The 18,940-nt window shown below is 42.3% G+C and overlaps 1 protein-coding gene across 1 annotated transcript in view; it reads right to left on the bottom strand.

Moving 5' to 3' along the window:
* The window catches only part of LOC139266235 (probable cation-transporting ATPase 13A4), a 125,164-nt gene that overhangs the window by 55,589 nt on the left and 50,635 nt on the right, over positions 1–18,940 (bottom strand). Inside the window, exons 12-18 of the mRNA XM_070884064.1 lie at positions 18,019–18,176; positions 17,216–17,404; positions 15,594–15,655; positions 14,049–14,199; positions 5,596–5,679; positions 4,829–4,985; positions 617–734 (exon numbers count right to left, since the gene is read on the bottom strand). Coding sequence (XP_070740165.1) covers positions 617–734; positions 4,829–4,985; positions 5,596–5,679; positions 14,049–14,199; positions 15,594–15,655; positions 17,216–17,404; positions 18,019–18,176 — 919 coding nt within the window. The remainder of the gene's footprint in view (positions 1–616; positions 735–4,828; positions 4,986–5,595; positions 5,680–14,048; positions 14,200–15,593; positions 15,656–17,215; positions 17,405–18,018; positions 18,177–18,940) is intronic.

Below are 18,940 nucleotides of genomic sequence, written 5' to 3'. Positions count from 1 at the left end.
ACATCCCAAAACATCATAAAGAGGGTAACGATCCAACATAAATGGTCTTCACATAGGAAGTGGGAACTCCCCAGGGAAAAGAGCAGGAAAATCAGGTCCTATATGTTACTAAGCTGCACAGCCTCGCCATTTTGTTAGTGGATTTTTTAAAGAGAGGAATTTCATCCCCTATATGACTGTACACTAATATATTGCCAATAACGCTTGATAATTGCATTTATATGAGTAAATGCTCTGTATTTAGCAAATGTCTGTAATGCCACACCTTTTAGAAAGAATTTAAAAGATTTTTTCTGAGAAACTTAGTCAGTAATAAAAGGCTTGTTAGAAAACTGTGACTGTGCTCATGTTGTTTTGAATCAACTTTGAATCCTGTACCAGGCTAAACCCTTTGTCTGTTAAGCGTTGGTTGTGTGGTCCTCGAACAATGTGAGTGCTGGAACAACATAAGGGCAGATATAGATAACTATCCATTACCATTTATTAATCTGTTTTGTGAAAGTTTGAATTAATAAAGTTTGAGATGTCTTTCTGTTTCAATTATAAATTGGAATGATTAATGCACTGATGGAGGAAAATCCATACATCGTGATGGGAGTGTGCTGGTCTGACTCACCTCTTTAAATTGGCTACTGTGATGTCTCTGCCATTCCAAAGAGATTTAAATGCAAATCCAATAACTCGAAAACCTTGCTTTGTATAACGCTGCAGTTCAGTTGAAAAACTCCGTGGAACTGCAAAATACATGAAATTATGCTGAAAATGTATTAAGCATTATTACAACATATTCTCCTCTCTGCCCACAAGGACAAAGATGTCAAGTGATGAAGAGCATTTTAAAAATTATCCTGTAATAGTGCTTTAGCTGAGCTTTGATCAGTTGATAGCACTCTAACCTCGAGGTCAGAAGGTTGTGGGCTTGAGCCCCACTCCAGAAATTTAGCACATGAATTACACAGACACTCCAGAGCAATAGTGTGGCCGTGCAACACTGTTGGGACCTGCTGACCTTTGGGCGATATGTTACATTGAATTCCTATCTGCCTGTGCCAATGGTTCATATTGGACATTACAGATTGCAGGACACAATTCAAAGAAGAGTAGGGGTAGAATCATATATTGATAGAATGATACAAATCATAGAATGATATAGCACAGAAGGAAGCCCTTTGGCCCATTGTGCCTGTACTGGCTGTTTAAAAGAGCTTTCCAATTAGTCCCACTGCCCTGCTCTTCCCCCATAGCCCTGTAAAATTTCCCCCTTCAAGTATTTATCCAATTCCCTTTTGAAAGTTATTATTGAATCTGCTTCCACCACCCTTTTAGGCAGTGCATAGATCATAGCAACTCCCTGCATATTTTTTCTCATGTTACCTCTGGCTCTTTTGCCAATTACCTTTAAATCTGTGTCCTCTAGTTACCAACCCTCTGCCATTGGAAACAGCTTCTCCTTATTTATCATAATCCTTCATGATTTTGAACACCTCTATCAAATTTCCCCTTAACCTTCTCTGCTCTAAGGAAAACAACCCCAGTTTATCCAGTCTCTCCATGTAACTGAAGTCCTTCATCCCTGGTACCATTCTAGTAAATCTCCTCTGCACAGTCTCTGAGGCCTTGACAATATTCCTAAAGTGTGGTGCCCAGAATTGGCCACAATACTATAGCTGGGTCCTAACCAGTGTTTTATAAATGTTTAGAATAACTTTCTTGTTTTTGTACTCTGTGTCTCTATTTATAAAGCCAAGGATCCCGTAAATCTTTTAAACAGCTTTCTCAATGTGTCCTGCCACCTTCAAAGATTTGTGTACGTACACCCCCAGGTCTCTCTGTTTCTCCATCCCCCTTTAAAATTGTACCATTATTTTATATTGTCTCTCCTCATTCTTCCTACCAAAATGCATCACTTCACACTTCTCTGTTTTAAATTTCATCTGCCTTTTGTCTGCCCATTTTACCAGTCTGTCTATGTCCTCCTGAAGTGTGTTACTATCCTCCTCGCTGTTTGCTACATTTCTGAGCTTTATGTGATCTGCAAACTTTGAAATTATGCCCAGGTCTAGGTCATTGATGTATATCAAACAGAGCAGTGGGGACACCAATGTACACTTCCCTCCTGTCTGAAAAACTGCTTTCTGTCCCTTAGCCATGATCCATGCTGCCACTGCCCATTTAATCCCATGGGCTTCAAATTTGCTAACACATTTATTATGTGGTACTTTGTCAAATGTCTTTTGAAAGTCTCATATACACAACATCAATTGCACTTTCCTCATCAACCCGCTCCATTACTTCATCAAAGAACTCAATTAAGTTAGTCAAACTATCAACTTATTAGTTCTAATAGTGTCCTGGACAACATTCCTTCCTTAACCAACACCATCAAAAACAGATTACCTCGTCATGAAACCTTGTTTGTTGGATTATACTGGGTGCAAAATAGCTATTGCATTTCTGTACGTAATAACAGTTACTGTACTTCAGTGGAATTCATTGCATTTGAAGCAATTAGAAGTATTTCTGAGAGATGTGATTCGGCACTTCTTAAAGTTTTTACGTTCTCTCAACATGTGTGCTCACGACAAGAAGGTAGTTTCTATAAGCCGACTAAATTAACTGAAATCTGTGCTTCATATGTAGGATGAATGGGACAACATGACAAATGATCCCTTACTTGCAGTATGGACCACTGAAGATCACGTGGAATGGCTGCCATGATCCCCTATCTCTTTTCAAAGGAAGAAATACCATATTGTTGGACTAAAGGTGTACAGAAATGAATGATCAGATGTATTTATTTTAGATAATACATAGAAGCAGTATGGCAGGGGAAAATAATGAACTGGAGATGAAGGGGCGGGAAGTACGAGCATAAATCTTTGGGGGAGGAAAGAGAACCAGCTTGAACCCATAATCCTGAGACTATGAACCCTAGTTCAAGACTCAACTGTTAAGGGAAAACAGCCTCTTAGTATCTACCCTGTCAAGTGCTATAAGAATTTTAAATGTTTCAATGAGATTACCTCTCATTTTTTTAAACTCCAGAAAATATAGGCCCATCCTACTCAATCTTTCCTCATAGGGCAGCCCTCTCATCCCAGAGATCAATCTAGTAAACCTTTGTTGAATTCCCTCGAAGGCAAATATATCCTTCCTTAGGTAAGGAGACCAAAACTGTACACAGTACTCCAGGTGTAGTCTCATCAAAGCCCCACATAATTGCAGCAAAACTGCCTTACTCTTATACTGCAAACCTTTGCAATAAAGGCTAACATACCATTTGCTTTCCTAACTGCGTGCTGTACGTGTATATTAACTTTCTGTGATTTGTGTACAAGGACACTCAAATCCATGTGAATCCCAACATTTACTAGTCTCTCACCTTTTAAAAATATTGTGCTTTTCCATTCTTCCTACCAAAGTGCATCATTTAGCACTTCCCCACATTATACTCCACCAGCCACCTTCTTGCTCATATCCCTAAGAAATAGGAACAGGCCCCTCGAGCCTACACCGCCATTCAATAAGATCATGGCTGATCTGATCATGGACTCAGCTCCACTTCCCCGCCCGCTCCCCATAACCCCTTATCCCCTTATCGTTTAAGAAACTGTCTATTTCTGTCTTAAATTTATTCAATATGCCAGCTTCCACAGCTCTCTGAGGCAGCGAATTCCACAGATTAACAACCCTCAGAGAGAAGAAATTTCTCCTCATCTCAGTTTTAAAATGGCAGCTCCTTATTCTAAGATCATGCCCTCTAATTCTAGTCTCCCCCATCAGTGAAAACATCCTCTCTGCATCCACCTTGTCAAGCCCCCTCATAATCTTATACGTTTCGATAAGATCACCTCTCATTCTTCTGAATTCCAATGAGCAGAGGCCCAACCTACTCAACCTTTCCTCATAAGCCAACTCCCTCATCCCTGGAATCAACCCAGTGAACCTTCTCTGAACTGCCTCCAAAACAAGTATATCCTTTTGTAAATATGGAAACCAAAACTGCACGCAGTATTCCAGGTGTGGCCTCACCAATACCTTATGTAGCTGTAGTAGGACTTCCCTGCTTTTATACTCCATCCTTTTTGCAATAAAGGCCAAGATTCCATTGGCCTTCCTGATCACTTGCTGTAACTGCATACTATCCTTTTGTGTTTCATGCACAAGTACCCCCAGGTCTTTACTTGTGATTCTGACATTCGCCCACGGGAAGACTTCGACTGCAATTTCAGGTCCAACATTTTTACCTCAAGTCTGCAACATTGTTTTAGCAAATTTTCTGTATTACAGTACACAAAATACTCTTATGCTTAGGCAGCAACGTGACCGTGTTAAACATCAGAAAGCACACTCCAAGCTCCAGACTACCTGTGAGCAATGCCACAGCAGAGCTACTTCTTTGTCTTCTTTCTCTTCTGTTCCTAGCATCACATGAGGTAACCCATTTCTTTCACTTCTTTTAAATCCAGCCAGTCGTGCTCTGGATTTTTTCAATGACAAAGACCCTTTTTATGTGGATAGGCCATTATCCTGATTCACAAGCCCATACCAGGAGGACCGGCTAGAAGCAATGTGTGGATCGTCACTCCACTCTCATCGGACCCGAGTTCCCCGCCAACCTAGTATTCAGAGACCGGAGCTCTGATATCCTGGTCACTAGGTTAGGAGAGTTATCACTCGATTTATATCTGTCCTGCAACAAATACTGTTTGTGCTTTCAATTTGTATGATGGATTTCACATACTACTCTCATTTATTTCAGGAACTGATCAGAATAATAATAAATGATTTATCAAGTGCTTTCATTTTCATGAATGACAACTCAAACCTGTTTCAGGTTTACAAAGACGAATAACCATCTCTGGTGCTCCCTTAAGGTAGACAGTGAGTTTTTCTTTTCCAATCACTTGGGTTACAACTGACATTCTCTGTAGTGCTGATGAGAATGGGTATTGTTTCAGGACTATAATTCCTTCCTTTGATACCTGTAATATACAATAACATTGCCCTGTTAAGGAATTTGATATGTGAATTACTCTAATATATTTTTAGGTACTGTTACTTTACTGTTGTCTGAACCATAGACATTTGCAGCACAGGAGGCCATTCAGCCTATTATGTCTGTGTTAGAGAAATTCAAAACTAATCCCACTACTCCGCTCTCTCCATATAGCCTTGTATCTTCTTCTGCTTCAAACGTTTATCCAATTTTCCCCTGAAAGATACCTCAACCACTCCCTGTGGAAAAATATTCCATTCTGCAACAACCCAGTGTGTCAGGAAATTTCTTCTAATCTATCTCCTCATTCTCTTAGTGATCAATTTAAATTGATGGCTCCTCGTCATTGAGTCCCCAACGAGAGGAAATAGTCTACCAAATACACTATCATAACTGTTTTATGATTTTAAAAATCTGTATTATATCTCCTCTTACCCATCTCTGCTTCAGTGGAAATTGTCCCAGTATCTCAAATCTCTCCTCAGAACTATAGTTTCCCATCCTTGAGTGTAAAGCGAAAGTTTGCTGATGAACTGAACATTCTTGGTTTTGATGTGAAACACTGATTGTCAATTAAAAAAATTCATATCAAGTACCTTATTAGCTCTAGGTCCTGGCTTGACAATAAATGAATGTGCTTCTTCATTTTGCTGCTTTAAGACAGTATTTTCTTTTAACTCCTGCCATGGGTTAAAAAAAAACTATAGTTTAATTATATTTTTAATTTGCTTCAAATTGAAATATATCTTAATATAATTGTATACAGCTTCATAGTGGGCAAAAAATCCATTGCCAGTATAAATAAATGTGGACAACGGTCTCTGAAATATCTGTAACGAGGATGGTAATATTAACACAACTACTAAACTGACAGATTCAAGTCATATAAGGTGGGAAGAAAGAACTAACTTGTATTTACAGAGCAACTTTTACATGCTCAGGACATCCCAAATTGCTTCATAACCAATTAATTTGGAAGTGTAGCCACTGTGGCTCTGTCGGCAGACACTGCGGTCAATTCGCACACAACAAAGTTTCAAAAACAGTAAATGAGATTAATGACTTTGATAATGTTAGTTGAGAGGGACAATGTTCGCCAGGACACTGGTAGAATGCCCTGCTTTTCTTCAAATAGTGCCGTGGGATCTGCAATATTCACCTGACTTGTAATGTATGTACATAAGGTCTGCCCACCAATAGGGGGCACTTCCGTCGGAGGTCCTCGGGTCATAGGTACACTCGTGCTGGGCCCAGTATATAACCTGAACTTCACCTTTGTATCTTCACTTCTGGAAGCCATTAAAGACTTACCAGGTTACACCTAGTCACTGGCTCACAGTACGAAGTTCATTGTATCATTTCATACACCACAACTGGCGACGAGGCAAATATGAACACATGCAAAAGTATGGCAAGCACAGCACAATCGAGTACTGTTGGAATTCTCGAGAGATTCAATGAGGGAGAGGATAGGGGAGATTTCACGGATCGCCTTGATCAGTATTTCGTGGCAAACGACCTAAACAAAGACAACAATGCAGAGAAGCACAGGGCAGTTCTTCTTACTGTCTGTGGCCCCCCGATCTATGCACTCCTCAAAAATCTGCTCTCACCCACTCTTCCTACAGAAAAGGATTACAAAGAACTGTGTGCTCTAGTTCGGGGACACCTTAAACACATAGAAGGAATCATCATATCCAGATATTGCTTCTATACTAACTTTCGTCCAGAAGGCCAGGACGTAGCAGCATTTGTTGCAGACCTGAGACGTCTTGCAAGGCCTTGCAAATTTGGGCCTGCATTGGAAGATATGTTGCATGACTTTTTCGTGGTCGGGGTCAACCACGAGGCGATCTTAAGTAAGCTGCTGGCTGCGGTAACGCTGGACCTCAGCAAGGTCATCACCATCGTCCAGGCTTGTATGTCCACGCAGAAATGCATGAAGCAGATATCTCGGCAAAACAGGAACTCCACGGCAAGTACTGTGAACAAAATTGTATCGACGGCCGGCAGAGTTGCACATAGCAGGGCCTACTTGACTGGGTCTGCAAGACCGGGAGCCGCTCAAAGTTTGCCATCGAGGGCCTACTCGACTGCGTATGCGAGAATGGGAGCCACTCAAAGCTCGCCATCGAGAGCCTACACGACTGCGTATGCGAGAATGGGAGCCACTCAAAGTTCGCCATCGAGAGCCTACACGACTGCGTATGCGAGAACGGGAGCCACTCAAAGTTTGCCATCGAGGGCCTACTCGACTGCGTATGCGAGAATGGGAGCCACTCAAAGTTCGCAATCGAGAGCCTACACGACTGCGTATGCGAGAATGGGAGCCACTCAAAGTTCGCCATCGAGAGCCTACACGACTGCGTATGCGAGAACGGGAGCCACTCAAAGTTCGCATCGAGAGCCTACACGATTGCGTATGCGAGAATGGGAGCCACTCAAAGTTCGCCATCGAGAGCCTACACGATTGCGTATGCGAGAACGGGAGCCGCTAAAAAGCCCGCCATCAGGCGCAAATCTGAGCTCAACGTGTTGGCATAGCGGGGACAATCACTGACCCCATCGATGCCGCTTCAGGCAGTATGTATGCAGAGGGTGTGCGAAAACGAGGCATTTTCAGCGGACGTGTCCACAGCAGAGCAAGCGAGCCGTGATACACCACGTGGATGATGATCAATTCAGCGTGGATCTGGCGATGCAGCCCGAGGCATTTAAGAGCTCCGAGGAGGAAGTGTATAGCATATGTGCGTTCCTAACAAAGAGCCAACAGATAATGATGGAGGTAAAATTACTAACAAAGAGCTAACTGATAATGATGGAGGTAAAATTAAATGGCGTGCTGGTATCCATGGAATTAGACACGGGTGCGAGTCAATCGATAATGAGTCAGAGGACTTTCGAAAAGCTGTGGGAGACCAAGGCAGAGAGACCCAAGCTGAGTCCGATAAATGTGAACTTGCGTACCTACACCAAAGTGCTCATACCAGTGATCGGTAGTGCAGCAGTAAGAGTGTCATACGAGGGAGCGGTTCATGATCTACGGCTCATCGTTATTCGGCAGGAGTTGGCTCGAGAAAATAAAATGGAAATGGTACAATATCAAAGCTTTGTCATCAGTGGATGATGATTTGGATGCTCAAGTGCTGAGCAAATTTCCTTCACTGTTTGAACCAGGAATTGGCAGCTTCAAGGGAGCCAAGGTGCAGATTCACCTAGGCCCAGATGCAAGGCCCATCGATCACAAAGCCAGGGCGGTCCCGTACATGATAAGAGAAAAGGTCAAGCTTGAATTTGACAGGCTACAACATGAGGGGGGTCATCTCACCGGTCGAATTTAAGGAATGGGCCAGCCCCATTGTTCCGGTGTTAAAGTGCGATGGCACAGTCAGGATTTGTGGAGACTACAAGGTCATGATCAACCGGGTTTCGAAACAAGATCAGTACCCACTACCAAAAGCTGATGACCTGTTTGCAATGCTAGCCGGGGGAAAATCGTTCACCAAATTGGATCTAATGTCGGCCTACATGACACAGGAACTGGTTGAATCATCAAAGAAACTTACTTGCATCAACATGCACAAAGGACTGTTTATTTACAACAGGTGCCCTTTTGACATTCGTTCAGCGGCAGCCATATTTCAGAGAAACATGGAGAGCCTATTGAAATCCATCCCCAGGACTGTGGTATTCCAAGACGACATCCTAATCACAGGTCGTGACACCGCCAAGCACCTGCACAATCTGGAAGCGGTTCTGCGTCATCTGGACAAAGTGGGACTCAGGCTGAAACGATGGAAGTGCGTTTTCATAGCACCAGAGGTCGAATTCCTTGGTTGAAAGATTGCTGCAGACAGAATCAGGCCTACAGACACGAAAACAGAGGCAATCAAAAATACGCCCAGGCCCCAGAATGTGATGGAGCTGCGTTTGTTCCTGGGAATTATTAAAGATTAAATAGTCAGGCATTTGGAAAGCAGTGACAGGATCGGTCCAAGTCAGCATGGATTTATGAAAGGGAAATCATGCTTGACAAATCTTCTAGAATTTTTTGAGGATGTATCTAGTAGAGTGGACAAGGGAGAACCAGTGGATGTGGTGTATTTGGACTTTCAAAAGGCTTTTGACAAGGTCCCACACAAGAGATTGGTGTGCAAAATTAAAGCACATGGTATTGGGGGTAATGAATTGACGTGGATAGAGAACTGGTTGGCAGACAGGAAGCAGAGAGTCGGGATAAACGGGTCCTTTTCAGAATGGCAGGCAGTGACTAATGGGGTGCCGCAGGGCTCATGGCTGAGACCCCAGCTATTTACAATATATATCAATGATTTAGATGAAGGAATTGAGTGTAATATCTCCAAGCTTGCAGATGACACTAAACTGGGTGGCAGTGTGAGCTGTGAGGATGACGCTAAGAGGCTGCAGGATGACTTGGACAGGTTAGGTGAGTGGGCAAATGTATGGCAGATGCAGTATAATGTGAGGTTATCCACTTTGGTGGCGAAATCACGAGGGCAGAATAGTATCTGAATGGTGTCAGATTAGGAAAAGGGGAGGTGCAACGAGACCTGGGTGTCATGGTACATCAGTCATTGAAAGTTGGCATGCAGGTACAAGCAAGTGGTGAAGAAGGCAAATAGCATGTTGGCTTTCATAGCAAGGGGATTTGAGTATAGGAGCAGGGAGGTCTTAATGGAGTTGTACAGGGCCTTTGTGAGGCCTCACCTGGAATATTGTGTTCAGTTTTGGTCTCCTAATCTGAGGAAGGACGTTCTTGCTATTGAAGGAGTGCAGCAAAGGTTCACCAGACTGATTCCCGGGATGGTAGGACTGACATATGAGAAGAGACTGGATCAACTGGGCCTGTACTCACTGGAGTTTAGAAGAATGAAAGGGGATCTCAAAGAAACATATAAAATACTGACGGGACTGGACAGATTAGATGCAGGAAGAATGTTCCCGATGTTGGGGGAGTCCAGAACCAGGGGACACAGTCTAAGTATAAGGGCTAAGCCATTTAGGACCGAGATGAGGAGAAACTTCTTCACTCAGAGAGTTGTTAACCTGTGGAATTCTCTATCGCAAAGAGTTGTTGATACCAGTTCATTAGATATATTCAAGAGGGAGTTAGTTATGACCCTTAGGCTAAAGGGATCAAGGGGTATGGAGAGAAAACAGGAAAGGGATACTGAGGTGATGATCATCCATGATCTTATTGAATTGTGGTGCAGGCTCGAAGGGCCAAATGGCCCACTCCTGCACCTATTTTCTATGTTTCTATGTCTTCTCAACTACTTCGATTACTTCAATAACTTCTTACCCAAATTGAGCACAGTATTAGAGCCTTTCCACCAGCAGCTCAGGAAAGGAGACGACTGGGTGTGGGGTGAACTTCAAGACAGAGCCTTTGAGAAGGCTAGAAATTTGTTGTGTTCCCACAAGCTACTGATAATGTATGACCCATGCAAGCGTCTCGTTTTGATCTGTGATGCGTCGTCCTCTGTGGTCGGCTGCGGCCTCCAGCAAGCCAATGAGTCAGGCAAACTACAACCATACGCATACGCATCTAGAAGCCTGTCCAAGGCAGAAAGAGCCTATGGCATGGTAGAGAAAGAGGCTTTAGCATGTGTTTATGGGGTAAAAAAAATGCACTAGTACCTGTTTGAGCTGGAAACAAATCACAAGCCACTTATATCGCTGTTCTCGAAACATAAAGGTATCAATACCAATGCGTCATCCCGCATCCAGAGGTGGGCGCTGACATTATTTGTCCATAATTATGTCATTCGCCATAGACCAGGCACCGGCAACTGCGCTGGTACATTGAGCCGGTTACTGTTACCCACACCGGAGGTGGAAACACCAATGCCCGCAGAGCTACTCATGGTCATGGATGCTTTTGAGAGTGAAGGGTCGTCTGTCGCTGCTCAACAAGTTAAGACCTGGACCAACCAGGATCCGACCCTATCTGTTGTAAAACATTCTGTTCTTAATGGGGACTGGTCGACCATCCCCAAGCAAATGAGTGATGAAACCAAACCGTACAGCGTCGCAAAGATGAGCTTTCCATCCAGTCCGACTGTTTACTTTGTTGTAATGCCCAAGAAAGGCAGGGCGAGGTTTGTATGGGAGTTACATAGTAAGCATCCCGGTATTGTCATGATGAAGGCCATCGCCAGGTCCCATGTTTGGTGGCCTGGCATTGACTCGGACTTAGAGTCATGCGTGTATCAGTGCAGCACTTGCATGCAGTTAAGCAATGTCCCAAAGGAAGTTCCACTCAGTCTGTGGTCATGGCCGTCCAAACAGTGGTCTAGAATCCACATCGACTTTGCGGGCCCCTTCCTCGGTAAAATGTTTTTTGTGGTAATGGATACTCCAAATTGATAGATTGCGTGATCATGTCATCCAGCACATCCACTGCCACCATTGAGAAGCTGAGTGCCATGTTTGCCACACATGGTCTGCCAGACATCATTGTCAGCGACAACAGACTGTGTTTCACGAGCCTGGAGTTTCAAGATTTCATGAAACGCAACGGCATAAAACATGTGAGGTCAGCCCCGTTCAAACCCGCGTCCAATGGTCAAGCGGAGCGGGCAGTTCAAACCATCAAGCAGAATCTGAAATGCGTAACTCACGGTTCCTTGCAGACACGCTTGTCACATATTGAGGGAGTGCAGCGAAGGTTCACCAGACTGATTCCCGGGATGGCGGGACTGACCTATCAAGAAAGACTGGATCAACTGGGCTTGTATTCACTGGAGTTCAGAAGAATGAGAGGGGACCTCATAGAAACGTTTAAAATTCTGACGGGGTTAGACAGGTTAGATGCAGGAAGAATGTTCCCAATGTTGGGGAAGTCCAGAACCAGGGGACACAGTCTAAGGATAAGGGGGAAGCCATTTAGGACCGAGATGAGGAGGAATTTCTTCACCCAGAGAGTGGTGAACCTGTGGAATTCTCTACCACAGAAAGTTGTTGAGGCCAATTCACTAAATATATTCAAAAAGGAGTTAGATGAAGTCCTTACTACTAGGGGAATCAAGGGGTATGGTGAGAAAGCAGGAATGGGGTACTGAAGTTGCATGTTCAGCCATGAACTCATTGAATGGTGGTGCAGGCTAGAAGGGCCGAATGGCCTACTCCTGCACCTATTTTCTATGTTTCTATGTTTCTATATACTGCTCAGTTACAGGACAAGGTCACACACGCTCACCGGGGTCCCGCCTGCAGAACTATTGATGGAGAGGCCTCAAAACCAGACTCTCTCTCTCGAGACCACCCTGACCTTAACGATCATGTCGAAACCCAACGTCAGGCCAGCAGTGGTATCACAACCGCGCCGGCGTGTCACGTGACATATCTGTAAATGACCCAGTGTATGTACTTAACCCTGGTCAAAGGCTCAAGTGGCTCCCGGGCAATGTTATGGATAAGGAGGGTATCCGGGTGTATATGGTTAAGCTCAGGAATGGGCAGATGTGCAGGAAACACATTGATCAAATCAAGCTAAGACACACTGACGAACCGGAACAGTTGGAAGAAGACATCGCGAGCTTAGACGACCAACTAACTCATGTCCAGCTATCAGAAGAACCCACTGTGGTCAACGCCCAGCCCCAAGTCGTGAGAGACTCAGAAATCACTAGGATTGTACTGAGATGGTCAACCATATGTGAAGGGCTCTGGACCGTCTGAACTTGTAATATGGACGTGCCAAGAACTGGGGGGGGGGGGGAGGGAATGATGTTATGTATGTACATAAGGTCTGCCCACCAACAAGGGTCACTACCGTCGGAGGTCCTAGGGTCATAGATACACTCGTGCTGGGCCCAGTATATAACCTGAACTTCACCTTTGTATCTTCACTTCTGGAAGCCATTAAAGACTGACCAGATTACACCTAGTCACTGGCTCACAGTACGGAGTTCATTGTATCACTTCATACACCACATGACCCACTGACACAGGCAAACAAGGCCCTAGTTTACTGTCTCAGCTAAAAGATGACAGCTCCAAATGTATAGCACAGCCTCAACTACAAAATCCATATTAGGTTTCTTTTTGCTAGCTGCAATTTCTTACTAACATTGTTTTGCAAACAACAAGTATATTCACAGTATTCACTAGGGAATATTTTGTGGAGGCTGAGTGTCATGCACAGGACAGGTTCCTGTCAGATTCCTCAACAACTTGAACTCTTTCAGCAGTCACAGACTAAATCAATTGTCTATCAGCACGTCCTCCCAACAAGGGAAGGATTTGCACTTGGACATGAACAGACTCAAAAAAGGCTTAAATCCAAAAGAAGACAATATTAATATGAGGATGGGGCTTGGTGGGGGGCTGGGGGATATGAACCTGGTCACAACTGATGGGATCACATCAACCATCTGCTTTACATCCCAACCGATTTTCCTTCCTGTTGCCTTCAACGGAAGTAAAATTCGGGCGGTGTGTAAAACTGACAACCGATTCGATCCCATCAGTTTTCCCCTGAGCTGGTTAGGTTAAAATTATTCCCGAGATGTCAAAGTAATTTTTAAATTGCCAGCATGTCCTGAGATATTTCAAGCTCCCTAGGACAACGACTTTGCAATTCACACAACGTAATGCTAAAACAATGACAATAGCAGCAATTTACATTTATATAGCACATTCAGTGCAGAAAAACATTCCAAAGCATTTCACAAATGTTTCATCAAAAAATAGATGCTGCGATATTAGGGGTGTGAGAAAGAACTATCAGGAGGAGAGACCAAAAGCCTGATCAAAGAGGTTAGTTTTAAGGAAAATCTTAAAGGAGGAGAAGGGGTTTAGGAAAGGAATTCCAGAGAAAGCTGAAGGTAGGGCGGTACATACAAGAGGTCAGAGGAATGGGAGTTCGGAGGATGAGGGCTGGGGAGGATAGAGAGATAGGAATAAATAGATTCAAAAAAAATAATTCCTGTTTTTGGAAAATGGTAATGGTAAGCAGTGCAGAGAAGTGATTAATTTGGGTCTTAGTTTGTGAAAATGAAAGCATACAACTTCTGTCTCTTACCCAGCGAGTGGTCTCAAACATTTTTAAGTCCAGTGGGTCACCTTGAAGAGTGTTGTCTAAAAGGATCAGTGAGTGACAACTGGCCATAGCACCAAAGAATGGTCCCCACGGTAACATATCTCCACTGCTAAACTTGAATATATTCTGTAAACTGGACATGTAGAAACACAAGATCAGTCATAAATCTGTGCTATCTTTTGATCCTCTAGAGTTAACGATTTAAAGCTGTCATCATTATTTATAGGTATGCTAAAACCACAATGAAACGTCCAAGGGCTGGATTTTAGGCTTTTCTGTTTTCGGGGCGAAAACTGAAGCGGGGCGGGAAAGTTACTGGTCGGGAATAGTTTACCGTCTCGGTACTCAAGTTTGGGCATCTGGGCCCTTGGTGTAAGGATGGGAAACTTGTGAACTAAAGAGCCAGACCAGGAGCGCTCCAATAGACGTCTAGGGGGGAGGGGGAAACTTAAAAAAAAATGCATAAACATTCTCAAAACATTGCCTACGCCACCACAACACAAATCGCAAAACAAATTAAAAGAACAAACACTCGCGCTTACTTTACAGTCCATTACCTTCCTCTCCGCCGCCGGTATGGCTGGACCGCTCTGCATTCCCAGGCGGTCATTGTGGGCGTATTTCCGGGTGGACAGGTCGGGCAGAAGCTCAAACTTGCACCGATGTCGTAACCAGAGGTGTTGCACACCCCGGCACTGCTCTTCCCGGCGGTGCTGCTCAGCGTCACCGCAATCCCTGACCAGAGGATTGCTGGAGACCTCACCGCCACCTTTCATGCCGCTCCGGGGCGAAGAGGACCAGAAAATCCAGCCCCAAAAGTATTATTAAATTCAGAAATTTCCATTTAAATATTTTAAAAGATGAAAATATTTCTTAAAGATATCCCGAAGTAGGAACTATTGATTTGTTTAAAATTGATCCGTCAGTAGAAAGACTTCAATCATTTAACTTGTATGTTTAAAAAAATGGCAAGACAAGAGGTCCAACAATTTAATCACTAACTGGCCAGATAACTGCATTTGCCAAAGATAGCAAACAATGTAGATAAAGCATATGAGTCCCTCACTATAAAGATCTCTGTTGTACTATGATTTCTGATATAATGGTTTGCTTACAGCCCATACCCAGTAGAGAAACCGACCTCCCACAAAAGCTAATGTTTGGGTGCTAAAGACAATTTCATCGAGAAGAACGAACATATATTTAGCAGCTTACACTATATATTGCTATGATTCTCTTACACTGTGTGTCTTCATCTCTTAAACCTTCAGCTTTTAATTGTTGTTAGAGATTTTTTTAATTTAAATTTTGTTTTACTTTTTCTTTCTGACTTTTTTTTTCTCTCTTTCTTAATCCAATCTTTCTTTTCCTCTTTTTATTTTGCGTTCTGTACCTGATTTGACCTTGAGTTAAATATTTGAATTTAGACTTCCTGGTTCAGACTCTGTGATGTTTATTAAAAGTACTTCAATCTGATTTATTAAGGAGACATACAGTTTCTGGTTCTATAATTTCAAGGGAACATACCCTTTCCCTTTAGTTGATGCTAAGCCCCACAAATCCAGTCCATCTTCAGTCAGTGTTCCAGTCTACATAAAGCACAAAATAGTAAATAAATCTGGTAAAGAGAACAGAGCATTGTAAAGCAATATGTTGCACATGGCACAAAAAATATTGGGCCCTGAATTAAAGTTGGGTTAATAGTGCATAATGCTTAACATGTTTGTTTGAGATTCCTCTCTCTGCTATTTTAGTACAAATATTAACCAATTTATTCAAAATAGTGCAGAGATGAATTTCAGGTGAACATGTTAAGTGTTTGTACCCTATACTAAACATTAAAAACAAAATTATAGAGAATGTATTGGTTTTCTATAATAGTGGCAATCAACCAGGGGTATATTTTACTTGATTTATTCATTTTAGCAAGAAGAGTAGACATGAGAATAAAGCAATTGCAATAAACACAATTTATTTTGTCTTTATTTTGTATAATTCTAGATGAAGTAAATCTGAATCAAAATGGATTCAGCCAGCTATCTTGTATTTCTTTCATTAGGTATCCTTTAGTCTGTCACAAAGTTGGTGTAGATAGCCAATACATATGGCTCCCTGCATGCAATCAGACCTCGTCGATCTATTTAAGAGAAAAGTGTGTTTTAAATGGGTTAGTTTCTTGGATACAATTATTTTAGCTTTGCCTCATGTTTCTTTTGTAGAGGAAATTATATCTTGCAGTGACAATGAGCAACAGAAATAACAGATTTGTCAGTTTGAGGTATATGTTCTTCAGCTTGCTTATACCATTAAATACGAGAGAATAGCATCCTCTGCTGTTGGGATATTGATACTACATACTGGTGAGGGAAGATTAATGTGGGTCAAAAAGATGACCAGGTTTCCCATTCACAATAAACACATGAGACTGCTTGCTTGCCGGCCCTCTAGTCCCTTATTCCAGTGGATATTCTTCTTATATGAAACTATATTCTAAGGGCTGGACTTTCCTCTGAATAACTGATAATTTGGGGGTGGATTTGGAACAGTAAATTGAGTAGAATGGGGCATAACCCATGCCTGTCTAACACTGCACCAGAATTACCCTCCTACAATATGTCCATTCCTCTTTAAGTCCCACCGGGAGCCTGCCCCACCATATTTAAATGGGGTTAAGGGGGTGTGGCTGTTTTCCAGCTCATTTCCCCCAAATTCCACCTCAAATAGATCCCACATTATCACTGCCACTATGTACGTGGCAGTAGAAGTAACACTGAGGTATCCCTGAGGCAGATACAGCAAGAATCAGCATCATCAAGGGGTGGTATTGTGGCAAAAATTTTTATCTCATTTTACTCATCTGTCCTATGTCCTGTGCATTTGCAGAATTACACATGAGCTGATATGAAGCATAATTGAAAAGACTTCTGTTTTCAACTACAGTTTTAACAAAACTTTGCTAAGTTACATCTGGTTCCTGTATTTCTCATTCAATTCATAGTTACAAATTCACACAAAGTGGGTGACAGCGACACAGAGTGAAATACAGGCTTAAGCCAACATGGAGCACTGTGATAATGAAAGGATTACTTTGTGATTACTGTGCAGTTAGCGACAAGCTAACATAACCAACTTTAAATGTAAACACACACCTTGTCAAAGCAGATAAGATTCAACTGTCCACAAACATTGATCCTCTGTGGACTAATACAAAAGATTCCTTTCTTTTTCAGTCTTTCCTGGGCGTATATTATGCCGATAGTCACAGCAGCAGGTAGGGCAGGAGACACAGCAATAGTTACCACATCTAATGCTTTCCTCACGACTTTCTCTGTTGGTACCTTTCAGAGAAGAATATTGTCAATAATCTCACAACAAATCAAGCGTATAAAAATAAGAACATGAGAACATAAGAATTAGGAGCAGGAGTAGTCCATATGACCCCTTGAGCCAGCTCCGCCATTCAATAAGATCATGGCTGATCTTCAACCTCAACTCAACTTTCCTGCCCTATCTCCATGTCCCTTGATTCCCGTAGAGTCCAAAAATCTATCTATCTCAGCCTTGAATATACTCAGAATCTTATATGTTTCAATGCGATCACCTCTCATTCTTCTAAACTCCAGAGAGTATAGGCCCAATCTACTCAATCTCTCATCATAGGACAACCTACTCATCATAGAATCATAGAATCATAGAATGGTTACAGCATGGAAGAAGGCCATTGATCTTCAATGATAGAGTGAAGAGAGCATTGTACAAGCAGCAAATTAGAGTCACAGAAACAGTAGGTGCAGGCTGAGACATACTGTTGGAGCAGACAGCAGGTAGGGTCAACTGTGGCTATGATTTGAAAATGAGGAAGAGGATTTTTAAAACAATTTAAAACAAAAGAACATAAGAGCCATTTTGTTATTTATGGTGCATTCATGAACAGTGGCAGTTGTTAACTTACCCCATTTAGCAAAAGGATACAGACTGAATAAATCATTCCAATTGTTGCAATAACGGTGAGGCACATCAGGAACCGAAAGGCATCTTGGTACAATTTGAAATCCATTGGTTTCGGGTATAGAATGGACCTCACTAACTCCCCCTTGGTAGTAGTAAAACCTGACGTGACACAATTACATTGGTAATAAAGAGGAGAAACTATAAAGGTCATTTTTATGGGTATAATACTTAACTAAATTAGCACAAAGTTGTACTTGATAGAAAAAAGATTGTGAAGGCGAAACAAGTCTTTTCTATTCTGGTATGCACAGATTGCCATTGGCTTTGGAAACTGCTATTTCCATCATTACTAAAGACACTACATAAAGCATTTTAAGTTCCTATTTGTAAGCTATTTTACTTAGTGAATGAAGAAAGAACCCTCTCCCAGATCTTTACAGTGGTACTGTTAATACTGTTAGGATGTGATCAAACTCAATTTCAATGATTTCCCAACTAAATTTCCTTCTCTCCATTGAAGACAAATCAATGCTTTTGCTTGTCATCTTCCATCCCAGTAGTGTAGCTGAACCCATTGTTGAAAATTACCTCTCAGTAACACAACACATTACTGCATCATCAATAACTCTAGTATCTAATCTTAAACACAATTAGGTATAGTGAGTTAGATCTCCATGTTTGCCATTTGGGTGTTAAGCATCAACTGCATGGAGTGCAGGAAAGAAAATCAGACAAGTAGGATTGTATGCAAGGAATAAAACCCAGTGGATTTTCCTTCCATTAATTTCTTTCTGTGTCTGTCTAGGTGATGATTAATGCACAGGTGGTAAAGACAAAAATATACCCCACTGTATGAAGTGGAGCAGGTGGAGAAGTTTGTATTCTGCAACATATATTGAAGCATTTACAGTCCAAGTAATTGA

This window comes from Pristiophorus japonicus, chromosome 6, assembly GCF_044704955.1.
Source record: "Pristiophorus japonicus isolate sPriJap1 chromosome 6, sPriJap1.hap1, whole genome shotgun sequence".
NCBI classification, from domain to species: Eukaryota; Metazoa; Chordata; class Chondrichthyes; family Pristiophoridae; genus Pristiophorus; species Pristiophorus japonicus.
Note: the sequence above shows the minus strand (reverse complement) of the source record. Positions and strands in the feature narration are given on the sequence as shown.